Genomic DNA, 17,561 nt, shown 5'->3' with positions numbered 1-17,561 from the left:
TTTAAGGTAACCATGGGCAGAGCTGTAAACTGTAAGAGGACAGAGACTCTGTCTGTCTTGGTATCTTACATAAGCACAATGCCAAGCACATGTCCTACACCAGACATTTTCTGGATATTAGCCGGGCACTGCTAATCTCAGCACTAAGGAGGCAGAAGCTGGTGGATCTGAGTGTGAAGTCAGCCTGACCTACAGAGTGAGCTCTGGGACAGTCAGGGCTACACAGAAAAACCCTGTCTGGAAAAAACAAAAAGAAAGAGAGTGCGGATGTTTATGAGTTGATAGCTTTATCACAAAAAGGTTGTGTGAAGTCCGTGACTAAGATAAATGATCAGCAACTCCAATCCTGGACCCAGTGCAGTGTGTGATGTTTGAGACTAGTGAGTGGACGGACCCTTAACTAACCTTCGTATTTCTTGGCATTGACAACCCCAGATATTGGTCTGTTGTAGCATTAGACTTTAATGACCATAGTTCTAACATGTACAATGGAGCAACTTGTCTCGTTTTTTGTTGCTATTGTTGTTTTGAGATGGTGTCGCTATGTAGCCCTCTGACTTCTATCTGTGCTATGGTACTTGTGGACACACACATACTACAACCTGCATGCACACAAAAGCACATTAAAACGTGATAAAATCATCACTCAATACATTCTCTAAAATGCGTTCTCTAGGACTATTCTTTCAGAAGTAAATGTGTATTTCACAGCAAGCAAATATTCAGGATGATCCCAAGTCAGATCTCTCCGCAGTCCCCTGGGAAGCAGCCGTCTGCAGTACACATGCTGAGCAGATGCTTGCCGACATGGATGTTTTGTACTGTCCCATCCCCAGGTTCAGCTTTTGTAAACCAATGCGCTCGGTGGCACTTCGCTTTTACAGCTCCGCTGGGGGAAACGTTTCGAGTTCTAACTGAACTGTGTGACTCTCTGACCGGTCTGCTAGTGTCTGCACCACAGGGACAGGGAGGTGGCACTCGTCCCAAGCTTGCCTTAGCTAGTGAAGGGCCTGAGACGAAATGCCCTTTCAGGAGAGTGGCCGGGCGGGCAGGTGGTTCGGAAGCAAAGTAGAGCACTTCAATTTGAGTGAGACATCTTTGTTTTATTAAAACCCTTTGAAATAGGACAAAAGTAACGTTCAGCCAAATTTATCAAATTACCACTGATTCTAAAATAAGACATTAAAAGGTCAACCTTTGGAGGGATTGTTGGTTATCAGAGGTGTTTCCTAGCACCAGGGTGAGGTCATGATAAGAGAGATGATTTTATCGGAGGTTATTATTGGTTTTGAAGAATCTGCACTGTAATTGCTGCATTATTAGATTATTGTATGTGTTTATTAAAATCTTCTTACATATTGGTTTTCTTGATTTTTTTTTTCCCTATGTTTTTCTTCATTGATTTATTTTTCTCCATCTCAGTTTTTATGACCTCCCCTACCCCATACCTGCACACCTTCTTTTTGGGGGAGGGGGAGGCACCTTTTCTAGACAGGGTTTTTCTGTAGCCCTAGCTGTCCTGGAACTAGCTCTTGTAGAATAGGCTGGCCTCGAACTTACAGAGATCCGCCTGCCTCTGCCTGCCAAGTGCTGGGTACACCAACACTGCCTGGCCAACATACCTCATTTTAAAAGTTATATCTATGGGTGAACGCATGCCATGGCACACGTGTGTGGGTGAACGCATGCCATGGCACACGTGTGTGGGTGAACGCATGCCACGGCACACGTGTGTGGGTGAATGCATGCCATGGCACACGTGTGTGGGTGAATGCATGCCATGGCACACGTGTGTGGGTGAACACATGCCATAGCACATGTGTGTGGGTGAACGCATGCCATGGCACACGTGTGGAGGACATCTGTAGGAGTCACTTCTCTCTTTCCCCCCTCTGAGTTCCAAGGATTAAACTTAGGCTGTCAGTCTTAGCAGCAGTTGTCCTTTACCCACTGATCCATCTCACCAGCTCCCATGATCCTTGCTGTTTCTCTTGCCGGCACCACATTGCAATTCCTGGCCATGCCTACCTTCATTCCCAGCCCTTGATTTTTGAGATCTAGAGGCCATTGTGTTCCAGTGGGAGCGTTCAGCGTGTCTGCTTTGTCACGGTGGTGTTTTATCCTTTTTTCATCGACAGGAAAAGGAAGGCTTAGGGTTCCCTGAAGAGATAGTAAGGCCGTGTGTACTCCTGTCTCATAGACAGTATGTGAGCTGAAGACAGAATGAGAACCCGAGCAAGCTAACACATTCTTACACTGTCGGTTCCGTTTTAGCTCAGTGTCGTAGGGTTTCTCTCGCTGTGAAGAGACACCATGACTATAGCAGCTCTTACGCCTACAGTTCAGAGGTTCAGTTCATTATCGTCAAGGCGGGACATGGTGGCATGCAGACAGCCATGGTGCTGGAGAAGGAGCTGAGAATTCAGAGGTTCAGTCCATTATCGTCAAGGCGGGACATGGTGGCATGCAGACAGCCATGGTGCTGGAGAAGGAGCTGAGAATTCAGAGGTTTAGTCCATTATCGTCAAGGCGGGACATGGTGGCATGCAGGCAGCCATGGTGCTGGAGAAGGAGCTGATTGGCAGGTAATAGGAAGTGAACTGACCTAGGCATAGCTTGAGCATAGGGGACCTCAAAGCCAGCCTCCACAGTGACACATTTCCTCCAAGGCCACACCTCCTAATCATGTCACTCCTTATGAGCTTATGGGGCAGTCACATTCAAACTACCATTTCTTCATGATCCTACACAGGCTTCAAGGCTTGATTTCATTCTCAAACCCTTACCCTGTTCTCTTATCCCCCCATACCCTCCCACCCTCACTCACTGTTGACTGTTTAGTTAATGTAAACTCTTTACATTGACTTTAAAAGAATAAAACTAAAGCTGTCTTGCTTTTCTCTGCCTCCCTGAAAGGAGTAATGAAGGGTTTGATATGTGTGTTTCCCTTTAATTGTAGCTATCCTAAAAACCAGATTGTAGGTATAAATAATCAAAGGCTCTGACTGTAGGATCCCTGAGGTATGCTAGCTTCCTTTTGATTGTACTGTCCATGGTATTATATCCTAGGATCCTTCCTGTGAGTTCTTTAAATATGGGTGAAGACAAAGTTCATTAATTTGTTTTAAAAGTATGCTTGGCCCCACAAGTGCACCACAGAAGTTATCAACCACTGAATGTTGATATCACTATAGCAATATTTACCCAGCTAAGCATATAGACTAAGCATTTGGTATATATTTCTTTGGACTTTTATATATAACCTGCTCACTTTCCAAAGAGATTTGAAGGCTCATGAAAACAATTCAGATTCTATAAAACTTTGTGACTCACAGTAAATGTGCAGGGATGGAACAATAAATGGGACAGGAAGCAAATTGAGTGAGTGCTGCTCCTTCTCCCTCAGTTAGGTCATTGTGGGGTCTTTTCTGCTCTCTTTGGCCCTTACCTCTCATAAGATACCCCCTTGACTCATCCATTACCTGTAGCTCAAGCCTAAAGTGCTGCTTGTATCTTTCACCCCAAATAATGCAACAGTCCACCAGGCCCTAAGCAATCTCACAGACACAGACAGCATTTTTTTTTTCTCACCAGCTCCACCTCAATCCACTCTTCAGTGGTTTGCCCCTGCCCTTAGTCTGATGCCATCAAATGAAGCCTTATAGTGCCCCCCCCCAAGTGTGTCTCACTGTGTGCTCGCCCTCCAAGCCCATGCTAAACCTTTCAGCTCCTTGGGTGTCCTTCGCCCTCCCCCACTTTCTATAGGCCTATGCATATTCTGGGCCAGCCTGCTCTACACGCTTCACGTCTCCTTTCCTCTTCCTTCCTCCCTGATCTTGACAATAAGAAACCCCACATCACCCTTCACATTGCCGTGCACCCAGGGAAGAGGCCAAAACCTCCTAGGATCGGAATTTCTGCAATGTGAGAGCTCTCTTTAGGGAAAATACCAACCAAGTAGCGATCCAGACTGGTGTGGGGCCTGTGCAGGTCTGCCACAGGGAAAGCTCGCTCCACTGGGTCGTCGGCCACCGCCTTTCCTCTTGGTGGCTCTTCACAAATCGTGACAGTGTGTATATCCAACCAAGTGCGTGTGTTCTTCCCCTGCTCCGCACACTGTGAAAGGGGAAATAGGTCTGAATTTGCCTCCCAAGTTTTCCCCAGGAATTTCCATTGTGTTCACACTTGAAATGTGCAGATATGCTTCTTGGATGACCGGGAAGTGATGAATGGATAGCTGAATTGATTCAGGTGTGGGATGCTCAGATGTGCTGGTGTGGGATGCTCAGATGTGCTGGTGTGGGATGCTCAGATGTGCTGGTGTGGGATGCTCAGATGACCCAACGTGTCCTGCGCAACATTTACGTGAACTTGGTAGAAGCCTGGTGTGGGAAGTCCTTCAGTATCTGTGTTGCTTTTATTGGTTAATGAATAAAGAAGCTGCTTTTGGCCAGTGGCTAAACAGAATATAGCCAGGCTGGAAAAGATATATAGAGAGAATAGGCAGAGTCAGGGAGAAACCATGTAGCCCCGCCAGAGACAGGTGCCAGACGGAACTTTACCCAGTAAGCCATAGCCACGAGGCGATACACAGATTAATAGGAATGGGTTAATTTAAGATAGAAGAGTTAGCCAGAAATACGCTTAAGCTATTGGCCAAACAATATTGCAAATAATATACTTTCTGGGTGATTATTTCTAGTCAGGTCTGTTGGGAAACGAACGAGCAGTCTCCGCCTACAGAAGCCAAAGCCAAGTCGAGAACATCTGGACTCCCTGGTTCTTTTATATAAGTTCATCGTGTAAAACAAACTTGGCAACAAGTTTTATAGGATTCTTCAAATAAAACATGTTCTTCGACGTGGTACATACTAACACAGCTAAGTTTTGTCGAATGCTTTTGATGTACCCGGCACTTGTATAGCCTGTTCTGTGTTATTGTCCGCAGTAAAATTTGCACAGGATGAGAGACTTTACTACTATCTCCTGGGCTCCTCTCATTCACAGTTCCTGCCCCACCGTCTGTGTGACAGTGTAGCCACATCCATGCAGGACAGGAAGGGAGCCAGCCGCAGGAGGCTGCTTTCTGGCCTGTGATGTAGTGTCACCTCTGATGTGCTGAGTCCCTCGGCTTCTGTCCCAGAGATCATGGGCTTATCGCTCTGTTAGCAGTCAGTTGGTCATTGTTTCCCCAGCTGCCTGCAGATGCCTGGCTGCAATGAGCTAACTTCAGAATAACCTGTGTTGTCCATGTGGACGTTGAGAGATGCCTGTCAGCGCCCATTGGTTTCATCTTGGTGTAATTACTAGTGACCTTTCTTGCTGGCAGCACTGAGCTTGGGTTCAGTATCTAATGAGTCTGCTCCTGGCATGCGGCTGGATGCCTGTGTGGTTCATTCTTCCACTAGCCCGGGCTGTGCGCTGGGGACAATGCAGATAAAGAAAAACACCTGCTAGGAAAGGAGCTCACAGCGGCTGGAGGGAGCCGCAGGATACTGCCGAGGGCTATGCAGATGTCGCACGCCGGTATATAATCATTTCAATCCCAGGAGCTAAGGTTTCCTAACGCACCACCCAGGAGCCTTTTTAACTTCAGTTTCCTATCAAAGGTGTGGAATTTGTGTGCCCACCTGTCTTTCTCTAGTCTGCCTTTGAGAGATTTTTAAGGCCAGCAGTGTAAGCATCTGACCTAAGTGCCCAGCATTTCTCCTGCAGCCTCCCACTCCTAGGGATCTGGCAGACTCAGGGGTCAGTATCTAAGCAGATGTGCGTGGATGTGTGAACTGGGAGGCTTCCAGTCACAGAGGTGACTGGAAAAGAGTGCTGTAAATGTCTGGGGCTATGGAAAGCTGCAGGGTTTTCCGTTTCATTTTTCGGGTCCAGCTTCCGGCACAAACCACATTTACCTGTGTTCACAGGCGTCTGTTTACAAAGGCATGGGTGAGATGTAGGGGTGTAAGTTAGCAAAGCTCCCCTAACGGAGCCCCTTAGAAATGCTTGCTGGGCATGGTGGCACACACCTGTTGGAGGAACTCAAGGCTATCTGAACTGTATGAGAACTCGCTAACAACCCTTCTGAAAACTAAAGGGGGGAGGGGAGAAAGAGTGGGAGGGAGAGAAAATGGAAGGGAGGGAGGGAGGGAGGGAGGGGGGGAGGGAGGGAGGGAGGGAGGGAGGGAGGGAGGGAGGGAGGGAGGGAGGAAGGAAGGAAGGAAGGAAGGAAGGAAGGAAGGAAGGAAGGAAGGAAGGAAGGAAGGAAGACGGACTGACCACACTGTGAACTGGGTCAAATCAAGGTTCTGAAGACCTGACCAACCTCTTGGTTTTAGTTAGTGATGTCCTCCTTTGGACCTTCGTTGAACTCAGATCCCTGATCTTTACATTTCTGCTGGGACATTTCCTCAGCAAGAAGACCTCTTTTTTCTTTTTCTTTTTAAAATGTGCACAAGTGTTTTGCGTGTGTGTCTGTGTACCATGTGTGTGCCTGGTACCCTCAGGTCAAAAGAGGGCATTAGATAGATACCCTGGCACTGGAGTTACAGATGGCTGTGAGCCACCATGTGAGTGCTGGGAATCAAACCTGGGTTTTCTGGAAGAGCAGCCAGTGCTCTTAATCAACCGTGGACTCAGCCTACTTTTTTTTTCTTTTGTGCTCATGTGTGAGACTAATACGTAACTCAGCTCAGAGATGCCATCCTCCTGCCTCATCCCTCAGAGTGTTTGGGTTAAGGCGTCTATCACTGCGTATAGCTAATCGTTAATTTATCACAATTCCTGTTTAATCCGCCCAAACATGGCCCATGGTAAATAATCCGTATGTGGTAAATGAGGTTTCTGGCAGAGTGTTCCCTTGTGTTGGGCCATGGAGACTAAGCGTTCTTAAATTCACTGCTCTTTGTGATAAAGAGAACCCAGTGGTTATCTGTGGAGAGACTTCCAGGTGTTTGTATTTATTGTTCCTTTGCCCAAAACTGTGTCCCCCTACTGCAACCCACTGCCCCATCTTCCCCTCCTTTGTTACCTTAAAAAAGAACACCGTTTGGGGTGTCATCCTACGTCCTGCTTGTGTATTTGCACCTGCCATGTCCTGGCCTCTCCCGTACTTTGCATTAATCCAGTTAGAGCAGTTCCCCCCCTTATTGTGTATCACCCCCAGCCCAGTCCAGTTGAGCTGGAGAATGCTCGAGAGGAAGTATGGTCTTCGGGATCCCGGGATCCCTCTACCCGCTCTAGCCCCATGGTACCTGGCTGGCTGCTGAGTTCCTTTCATCCTGAGTGAAGGTCGTAAAAGATTACCCTAGTGGCAATGGTGATTACCTCATTCTAGTGTCCTGCGTCCTCAAAGCCAAGGGCAACCATGAAGTCCCCTCTACAGCGGTCAATCATTGCTAAAAAGGCTGACTCTGGCAAAGAGAGAGAAATCTGGAGATGAAAGATTCTGTTGCCTTTCTCTAATTAACACACGGAGGTAGGTCACTTTCTGGTTAGCACCGGGAGATGGCTTAAGCTTTTTGTGCCTCGTGTTTTCCTGTAGAATTAGGCAGTAATAATTTAGCCTAAACCAGTGGGTTGTTTTGAGAACAGTTGAGCTTGTGTGGGAAAGCCTTTTGCACACTGGAGAGTACTGCACACATGAGAAGCCCTGTCATCTGGTAGAAAGAACATTGCTTTGGCCTTAGACTCCAGTATCAATCCTTCAGTTTCCATGACTTAAACTCTGTGAGCTTGTTTCTGCTGTGAACACTTAAGGAGCCCAGGGTGGTATTGAAGCCCGTGGGGTGATTCGAATGAGCATGGGTCCCATAGACTCATATGTTTGAATGCTCAGACTACTTGGGAAGGGTTAGGACATGCAGCCTTGTTGGAGGATGTGTGTCACTGGGGGCGAACTTGGAGCTTTAAAAGCCCCATGCTATTCCCAGTTAGACCTCCTACCCTCTTGTAGATCAGAGGCAAGCTCTCAGCTCTGAGCTCTCAGCTGCGGCACCACGCCTGCCTGCGTACTGCCATGCTCCCAGCCATGCCCCATTGTCATGGACTGACCTCTGAAACTGTAAGCTAGCCCCCTGTTAAATACTTTCTTTCATAAGTTGCCATGGTCATGGCACTTTCTGTTACAGCGATAGAAAAGTAACTTAAGACAGCCCACAGAATATAAAAACTCTAGACTGCTCGTCATGGGTTTGTCTTCAGGATCCCGTCCTGTATGAAAGTGGGGGTCAGAGCCTGTGTGACTCTGTTAAGACAGTGCCTGGTATGTGGAAGGACAATGGCAAGTGCTGGCTGGCTACTGTCACTAAGTGCCCCCGTGTTCTTCCAGGGGTCAGAGTGGGTCATGGTGCGTACCAGGGTGTGTTAGCTTGATTACTGTCAACATGCTAGGAGCGGGGCAGGGAAGGCTGCACTATACCTGGGAGCTCCTAAGTTCAGCAGAAGGAGGGTGGGGAGATGTCGGGGACAAACCCCGTAGTCATGGCAGTGCAGACAGCTTCTGGAAGTCATGTCCTTCTGAGCGTGGGTTGATGCTGGTCTTCATTTGGTGTTATCACTCATGCTGGAGAGGGAGGAAGCCAGTGTGAAGTGGGCAGTTGGCGTGCTCCCTGCTACGACCTTCCAGGCTTTCAGCTTTCTCCGTCTACTGGGAAAAGGCCAGGCTCCTAGCTCCCCTGAGATGCTTGAAATGGGACTGAAGGTTTGACAGCTAGGAAACAGCACCACAAAACCCCACGGTTCCTCTTGTGTGGCCGTTTATCTCTTTCGTGCTAAGGCCTGTCCTGGAGTTTTTATTCTCAGTCACAAGTTGCTTTGCAGGGGCAATTAATAGCTGTTCCCCCTCCCTATTCTACATATACAGTTAGTAGATGTTCTCAGAATCTTTATACTTGGAAGGTGATGGTTAAAATCTCACCCGTTTATTTCATTGACCAAGCACCTACTATGTCAGAACAGGGAAAGGAAATGGCCATGGCCCCTGCCCTTGCCATGGCCCCTGCCCTCACTGGACTGGTCAGACAAACCAACTGTGAAGAGGGCAGTGTTGGGCAGAGGTTCCGCGGCCTGCAGGAGCAATCCACGGTGTGAACAGGGAGGAAAAGGAGACAGAAACCTGGCAGCTGAACAGATTGTGGAGGAAGAGTTCCAGGAAGAGAAAACTGGAGTCTGGGGAGCAACTGACGGGAAGTTTCCTAGCTGTGGGGGAGAGGTCTAACTGAAGGATCCACTTCAAGGTAGAGGACAGGCGAAGCTGAAGGATGTCAAAGCGTGACGGGGGTGTAAGAGACAAGTCAGCAGTCAGTGCTCTTGGGGCAGTGGGACAGTGCCGTCAGCATTCATCCCTCCCTCAGTCCTCAGACCAGACACGAGCTGCTGTTGTATTTCTTTTACTCTGGCTTGCTGTAATTCCAGCAGCCCTTCTTCCTGCTTGTATTCCTAAGCCCGTCACGAAAGGTCAAAGACACGTAAGATACTCACAGGAAGTTTATAATAAAAGGGGTCTAAGTGGGCATGACATCACCCATGCACACACACCCTTGTGTGTGTGTGTGTGTGTGTGTGTAAGTGCATGTGTGTGATGAGCACTCGAAGGCATTTCAGACTCAATCCTTGAAGTTTCGGTGTGTGTTGTTCTCACAGGGCGTACGTATAGCTCAGTGCTTTAGCTGCTTCGGATTCTCAGGTCTGTTTTGACATAATTACATAAAGGCTGTATCACTTAAAACCGTTGATAATCCCCACACCTGGGGAGAGGAGGCAGGATGGGGAGAGAAGCAAACAGGGTCTCTGGTGTAGGGCTTGCCTGGCATTCACAAAGCCCTGGGTTCAGTCCGTAACAGCAAACATGTGGTGACCTATGCATGCCATCAAGCACTCAGAGAAGCTGGAGGTGGGAAGATCATGAGTTCAAGGTCATGTTGGGCAAGTATTCTATGAAGCAAACTGCATTCCCAGCTGAACTCCGCCTGAGTTCTAGACCCTTAATTTCAACTGTCTATGGAATCCATCTAAAAGGGCTGGGCATACTGACATAAACTACTAGCAAACACTTTTGGTCCCAGCTGTGCTAAGAGCTCTTCATTCATTACCTAATTAACCTTCATAGCCATCCTCAGACTGCATCCCCTGTGTACACAGATGGTAAACACAAGGCCTTAAGACTCACACCTTTGGAAAGTGGCAAGTCTCAATCGGGAACATCCAGCTGTGTAGAATGAAGGGTGCACGGAACTTTAGATTTATGCAAACAAATGTGGTCTCGTTCCCCTGTCTCAATCCTTGAGTCCTCATCTTGTCAGTTCAGTATATAAATGCCACCACCTCTCTGCAGATCCTAGACCAATGAGAGCCAGATCTTATTGCACCCAGAACCCGTCCTTCCTTCCTTTAGTTAATTCCCTGCTACAGCTGTCTTGGACACAAACATAAGACCTGGGTGAGAAGCCGTCCATCTGGGTGAGCTGGGTGAGCGCTGGGTTTTCCCTCTCTCACCTCCTGTTCCTCGCTGCTCTGTAATGACGCCTTTTGCTTTCTTTGTATTTTTCAGGAATGTTTACCCTCGCAGAAGTTGCTTCCCTTAATGACATCCAGCCAACTTACCGGATCCTGAAGCCATGGTGGGACGTGTTTATGGATTACTTAGCGGTTATTATGCTGATGGTAGCCATCTTTGCAGGGACCATGCAACTTACCAAAGATCAGGTGGTCTGTTTGCCAGTGTTGCCGTCCCCTGCAAATTCAAAGGCACACACGCCACCCACAACTGCTGACGCCACCACCGAAGTCCCGAAGATAGAAACAGCCACTGCGCCTCAAGACCAAACCGGGCGGACGACAGATGACATTTCCTTCAGCACATCTGCTGTGACGCCTGAAGTACCTCTCCAAGCCACCCGTCCTCACGCAGAGTCCACCTTTCCAAATCAGGAGCTGAAGGAGAAGAGAGACCCGACGGGCCGCAAGACCAACTTGGATTTTCAGCAGTATGTCTTTATCAATCAAATGTGTTACCACCTGGCCCTTCCTTGGTATTCCAAGTACTTTCCATACCTCGCTCTCATACACACCATCATCCTTATGGTCAGTAGCAACTTTTGGTTCAAATATCCTAAGACGTGCTCCAAGGTGGAGCATTTTGTTTCAATATTAGGAAAGTGTTTTGAATCTCCCTGGACGACGAAAGCGCTGTCCGAGACGGCCTGTGAGGACTCTGAGGAAAACAAGCAGAGGATCACGGGTGCCCAGACCCTACCAAAGCATGTGTCCACCAGCAGTGACGAGGGGAGCCCCAGCGCCAGCACCCCCATGATCAACAAAACTGGCTTCAAGTTCTCAGCGGAGAAGCCGGTGATTGAAGTGCCCAGCATGACCATCCTGGACAAGAAGGACGGAGAACAGGCCAAAGCCCTGTTCGAGAAAGTGAGGAAATTCCGTGCCCACGTAGAAGACAGTGACTTGATCTATAAGCTCTATGTGGTCCAAACCCTTATCAAAACTGCCAAGTTCATTTTTATTCTTTGCTATACCGCAAACTTTGTCAACGCCATCAGCTTCGAGCATGTCTGCAAGCCGAAAGTCGAGCACCTGACGGGCTACGAGGTGTTTGAGTGCACCCACAACATGGCCTACATGTTGAAGAAGCTTCTTATCAGCTACATCTCCATCATTTGTGTCTATGGCTTCATCTGCCTCTACACTCTCTTCTGGTTATTCAGGATCCCCCTGAAGGAATATTCTTTTGAGAAAGTCCGAGAAGAGAGCAGCTTCAGCGACATCCCAGATGTCAAGAACGACTTTGCTTTCCTTCTGCACATGGTCGACCAGTATGACCAACTGTACTCCAAGCGCTTTGGCGTGTTCCTGTCGGAGGTCAGCGAGAACAAGCTGAGGGAAATTAGTCTGAACCACGAATGGACTTTTGAGAAACTCAGGCAGCACGTATCTCGCAATGCCCAGGACAAGCAGGAGCTGCACCTGTTCATGCTATCCGGGGTGCCCGACGCTGTCTTTGACCTCACAGACCTGGATGTACTGAAACTCGAACTCATTCCAGAGGCGAAAATTCCCGCCAAGATCTCTCAGATGACCAACCTCCAGGAGCTCCACCTCTGCCACTGCCCCGCCAAGGTTGAACAGACCGCTTTTAGCTTCCTTCGCGATCACTTGAGGTGCCTTCACGTGAAGTTCACTGATGTGGCTGAAATTCCCGCCTGGGTGTATTTGCTCAAAAACCTTCGGGAGTTGTATCTGATAGGCAATTTGAACTCAGAAAACAATAAGATGATCGGACTAGAATCTCTGCGGGAGTTGCGGCACCTTAAGGTCCTTCACGTGAAGAGCAATCTGACCAAAGTCCCCTCCAACATCACGGATGTAGCTCCGCACCTCACGAAGCTGGTCATTCACAACGACGGCACCAAGCTCTTGGTCCTGAACAGCCTGAAGAAGATGATGAACGTCGCTGAGCTGGAGCTGCAGAGCTGTGAGCTAGAGAGGATCCCGCACGCCATCTTCAGCCTCTCCAACCTACAGGAACTGGACCTGAAGTCCAATAACATTCGCACCATCGAGGAGATTATCAGCTTCCAACACCTGAAGCGGCTGACTTGCTTGAAACTGTGGCACAATAAAATTGTGACGATTCCGCCCTCCATCACCCACGTCAAGAACCTGGAGTCCCTCTACTTCTCCAACAACAAGCTCGAGTCCCTGCCAGTGGCGGTGTTCAGTTTACAGAAACTCAGATGCCTAGACGTCAGCTATAACAACATTTCCGCCATCCCCATCGAGATCGGCTTGCTGCAGAACCTGCAGCACTTGCACATCACGGGGAACAAAGTGGACGTTCTGCCCAAACAGTTGTTCAAATGCGTGAAGTTGAGGACTTTGAACCTGGGGCAGAACTGTATCGCCTCCCTCCCCGAGAAAATCAGTCAGCTCTCCCAGCTCACCCAGTTGGAGCTGAAGGGGAACTGCCTGGACCGCCTGCCAGCCCAGCTGGGCCAGTGTCGGATGCTCAAGAAAAGCGGGCTTGTTGTGGAAGACCAACTGTTTGACACGCTCCCCCTGGAAGTCAGAGAGGCTTTGGATCAAGACGTCAATGTCCCCTTTGCAAATGGGATTTAACTAAGGAACGCGGGCACACCCACCCATGTGCAAGAACAACTTCCTGGATTGCAGACGCTCACGTGCAAGTTATTACAAGATAACGCATTTTAGGAGTAGAGACGCCCTTCAGACAAAACAAGGCGGGTGCACACAGGCTGGGAGCAGACTAAACCGAATGTTCAATGTTTGTAGTATTTTAAGTCATTCATTTCCAGATCTTTTTTTTTTCTTTTTGTTTTTAATTTTTTTTTCTTTCTTTCTTTGGTTTTGTTTTTCTTCTTCTGGGGAAAGGGAAGGAAAAATTATAATCACTGATCTCAGTTCTTTTTAAATTGTAAGTCGGATGTGGCTGCTGGCTGAATGTTTACACATCGCTTGCCTGCTAAAGTAAATGATTAAATTGAGTTTCTTCTTACTACACTGCCTTTTTTGAGGTGTCATGATTTTTTTTTGTTGTTGTTTTGTGCTTAACTGGTGCAATGTCACTTAACCTTGGATTACTGAAGACACAAGGGGCCAGAATCATAAGTTTAGATTTGCTAAAATATTGACTTCTTTACAGTTTTAATTTAATGCAAGCAAACCGTGCGCTTTGGAGCATTTGGTACTTCTGAGACCGCCCACCAGACCGTGCAGTCTTGCTGGCCTGTGCGGTGTCAGGGCTCTGCGATGGTTTCTTAAGGACAGATACCAAAAGTGAAATAATCCATCCTCAAGTGGTCACTGTATGCCCATGGGCTGGAGCTTCGGTTATTTATGGTACACTTCTGTGCCAGTATGATAGGATTACCAATAAATAGAAAATGTGTTTTTAAAAAATAAATTTAATAACAATAAAATAAATTTATCTATCTTGTAGTGATTTGCAAGCTTCTGGTATCGTCATTTGGAGCATAAACAGATTCCATTTCCTGCCTCTTGGCGGTGGTGTCAGCGAGGAGGGTGGCTGCTGGAGGTGGTGATGTGTGTGGGAAAGACAGGGCTTGCAGTCCACCGAGCTGGAAGACGCCTGGGCCCGGCTTTCGCGTGCTCTTTAGTGACAAGCTGTATTTCCTGTTTGTCTGTGAGGAGGAAGGGTGTTGTCCAAGAGTGTGGAGAGTGTTCTGTAGGTGACAGGGCCTGGATCAGCCTGTGGGAGGCACCCGCCTCACCTATTAGATACTAGTTGGGAAGGTCATGGACCTACAATGGTGGCCCTTTTTCCCTTCCTTCCTTCCTTCCTTCCTTCCTTCCTTCCTTCCTTCCTTCCTTCCTTCCTTTCTTCCTTCTTGGACAGGGTCTCTCCTCTTCTTCTCTGTCGCTCTCCTTCCATGTAGACAGTGTGTCGTGTACCACAATTTGACCGCAAGCTCCTTAACTATACCGCCTGGCGCTGGATAACAAGTGTCCACCACTGTTCACCGGTTTATGCTGCTCTGAGGATGGAACCTAGGGTTCTGTGCATGCTACATAAGCACTCTGCCCCATGAGCTCCCTTCCCAGCACTCTCTCTCTCTGGAGTCTGGCTCTCCTGGAACTGGTTAGGTAGCCTAGGCCTGCCACAGAGCTTACATCTGCCCCCCCTGCTGCTGGGCCACAGCTGTGGTCACCACACTTGGCAGAGAGAAGAGCTAGCTGCTTGTCATTCTGGAGTCTCCTGACTGCTGACAGTAACTTGGAAGATTCTAACAGTTGGGGTAAGAAGGGCTCATACTGATGTTGCCCTCCGCAGAATGGCATTCTGGAGCACTGATGTATGGTCATCAGGGGGTAATACTTTGAGAGATGGTGCCCCTACTAGAAAAGACAGTAGCCACCGTCTCTGAGTTAGGAAATGGCCGCACCCTGGCTCTTCGTTTCCTTCCTACAAGACTTGAGGCACGGGTCTTACAAAAGCCTAAGTGCGGAAAATCAGGACAGGCCGGGCGGTGGTGGCGCACGCCTTTAATACCAGCACTTGGGAGGCAGAGGCAGGCAGATCTCTGTGAGTTTGAGACCAGCGTGGTCTACAAGAGCTAGTTCCAGGACAGGCTCCAAAGCCATAGAGAAACCTTGTCTCGAAAAACCAAAAAAAAAAAAAAAAAAAAAAAAAATCAGACAGGACAACGGCACAATTTGTCCCCTCCATACGCGTCTTCCCATTCTCTCTGCATTCATGATGTGGCCCGTGCCTGCGTGTGCTCAGCTGATACAGGGGAGCCGTGTTCCAGGAGGACATGGGCCCTGGTTCCCTGGAGCCAGGCAGGAGGGAGTGGGGCTGTTGAGACGGTGGTAGTGCTGGATGACAGTGCTCTCCCAAGGACGCGCAGGAGCTGTGTGAAGGAACAACGCAGGAGCGCGGTGAACTCGCTGAAGAGGACAACCTTCAGGAGAGTGTGCGAGTGTGCACTGCCCTGCACCCGTGCACGCCACCTGCCGTGCTCTCTGGCTTGTAAGCGCTGAAACTGGTGAAGCGTTCTGATCTCTTTGCTTTTGGTTCTGTGTTTTGAAAAGGTGCCACCTAGTCCTAATGGTGAGATCTACAGGGCGGGCGGGTCTCGGGACATTTGCCTCACAGACCTGTGTGAGCTCACGCTTACTGCGGCGAATGTAAGGGGTTGGAGGACAGCTTTGGGGCTGTCGTTCGACTCTGAGTTTTGGAGATTGCACTTCTCAGTGCTCGCTCGTGCAGCAAGCATCTGCTGAGCCACCGTGCTGCGCTCCCCTTTTTAAGTCACTCTGCTATAAAAATTTCATCTCTAGCCAGGTGTGACTGTGAATGTCTTTAACCCCAGCCCGTGGGAGGCAGAGTCAGGTGGACATCTATGAGGTCAGTGTACCAAGTTCCAGGCTGGGGCCAGCTCCATGGTGAGCTCCTGTTTTATTTGCTTTTAGTATTAATGACAACAAAGGACACATTCATGCTGGGTTTTTGCTGTATGTGTGTAAACCACATGTTGTCATGGAGTGTCTTCCTGGTTGTTGTTGGCTTTTTACCGTGTATGTCTGCATGCTTGGAGGTGGGTGGTGTGTGTATCACAGTGTGCATGTGGAGGTCAGAGACCAATTCCGGAATCTGCTTTTCCTTCCGTCTTCGGCAAGTGCCTTACCGGATGAACCAGCTCACCAGCTGTGGTATCTTTTGGGACTACACTCATGCATTAGGCTGGGCTCGTTGGCCAGGGAACTCCAGGGATCCACGTGTCTCTGCCCGCCCACCCTCAGTGCTGGAATTCCAGGTCCATGCCACCACACTCAGCTTCTGTGGGCACTGTGGGCACTGTGGATCTAAACTGTGGACCTCACGGTTATGTAGTGAACAACTGAGCGATCTGCCCAGCTCTCCGTGCTGACTGTAAACAGTAGAAACGGCGCAGAGCCGATGTATAGACCGTAGTCAGCACTATGCCCAGAGCTGGGCACCAGCCTCTGCCCACAGGCATTTGCTGCCTAGTCTCTTAGAACTGACGGGCGTTAGATGCCCTCAAACCATATCAAGAGGTGCCTTTCCCTTCCCCAGTTCCTATTTATCAACCCTTAATAATGCCCTTCGAGAGTTCACGGCCAATTGACTTAAGTGCCACATTCCATGCCACTGTTGGCAAACACCAGCCTTCCGAAAAGAGCGAACTGCAAACTGCTGATTCATCTGAAGACTTGAATTGCCCTGGGCTGTGGAGTCCCAGTGAAGCGTGAGGAAACAGTGGGGCCTCAGTGCTGTGTGAGTGCACCCATGAGTCCTCACGAATCTGTCGTGCGCATGAGACATGGGGAAAGTAAGTCAGACATTTTTGTCTTTGTCCAAAGTCCCCCGAGCTCCCATTGAAGAACTCTTTCTTTCTGGTCTAGGAAGAGAACCCAGCAGAACCTTGTCCATTCTCAGTAAGTGGTCCTTCACAGAACTATACCCTCAGACTTTTAAAGTTTTCTTTCCTTTAGAGACAGGGTCTGCTTTGGGTTCAGCGGCCTTATAACTATAGTGTAGCCAAGAGTGACCTTGAACTTGGGATCTCCCTGTCCTCCCACGTGCTGGGACTACCGTGTGTGCCTTCATATATCTTCCTGTCTCCTCCCACGTACTGAGACTACCATGTGTGCCGTCATATGGCTTCTCGTATCCTCCCGCATGCTGGGACTACTGTGTGTGCCGTCATACCCTGTATACTCATAACTTGGTGCTGGTGATGAACCCAGGCTCTGTATGGTAGGTAAGAACTCTACCTCCATTTCCAGCCCCAAAGTATGTCTAAGTATTCCATATTTAAGTGAAACCCCACAAGGTCTCAGAGAACATGAGTTTCTCATGATTAGCCCTACCCTGCCCCCAACGTTGGATTGGCTTGACACAGGAGTCACTGTCTCAATTCAGAAAGGTAGGCTTAAACTCATTACAGAGACCTCCTTTTTAGTAATGGAGATTTAGTAATTTAATCGGTAGGAAGATTTCCGAGTCTAGGACGTGTCGCCAGCAGGCTCTAATGTGGTGATGTTTTTTACATACA

General features: G+C 48.7%; 1 protein-coding gene across 3 annotated transcripts in view; it reads left to right on the top strand.

Moving 5' to 3' along the window:
- Lrrc8d (leucine rich repeat containing 8 VRAC subunit D) overlaps window positions 1-13,524 on the top strand; it is a 106,750-nt gene extending 93,226 nt beyond the window's left edge. For all 3 annotated transcript variants that reach the window (XM_057772690.1, XM_057772691.1, XM_057772692.1), the window contains one exon: window positions 10,541-13,524. In XM_057772690.1, coding sequence (XP_057628673.1) covers window positions 10,543-13,119 — 2,577 coding nt within the window. In that variant the 5' untranslated portion in view covers window positions 10,541-10,542 and the 3' untranslated portion in view covers window positions 13,120-13,524. The remainder of the gene's footprint in view (window positions 1-10,540) is intronic.
- Window positions 13,525-17,561: the final 4,037 nt, after the last annotated feature.

Source organism: Chionomys nivalis, chromosome 6 (genome assembly GCF_950005125.1).
Source record: "Chionomys nivalis chromosome 6, mChiNiv1.1, whole genome shotgun sequence".
Classification (NCBI taxonomy): Eukaryota; Metazoa; Chordata; class Mammalia; order Rodentia; family Cricetidae; genus Chionomys; species Chionomys nivalis.
This window is presented reverse-complemented; position numbering and strand designations above follow the sequence as displayed.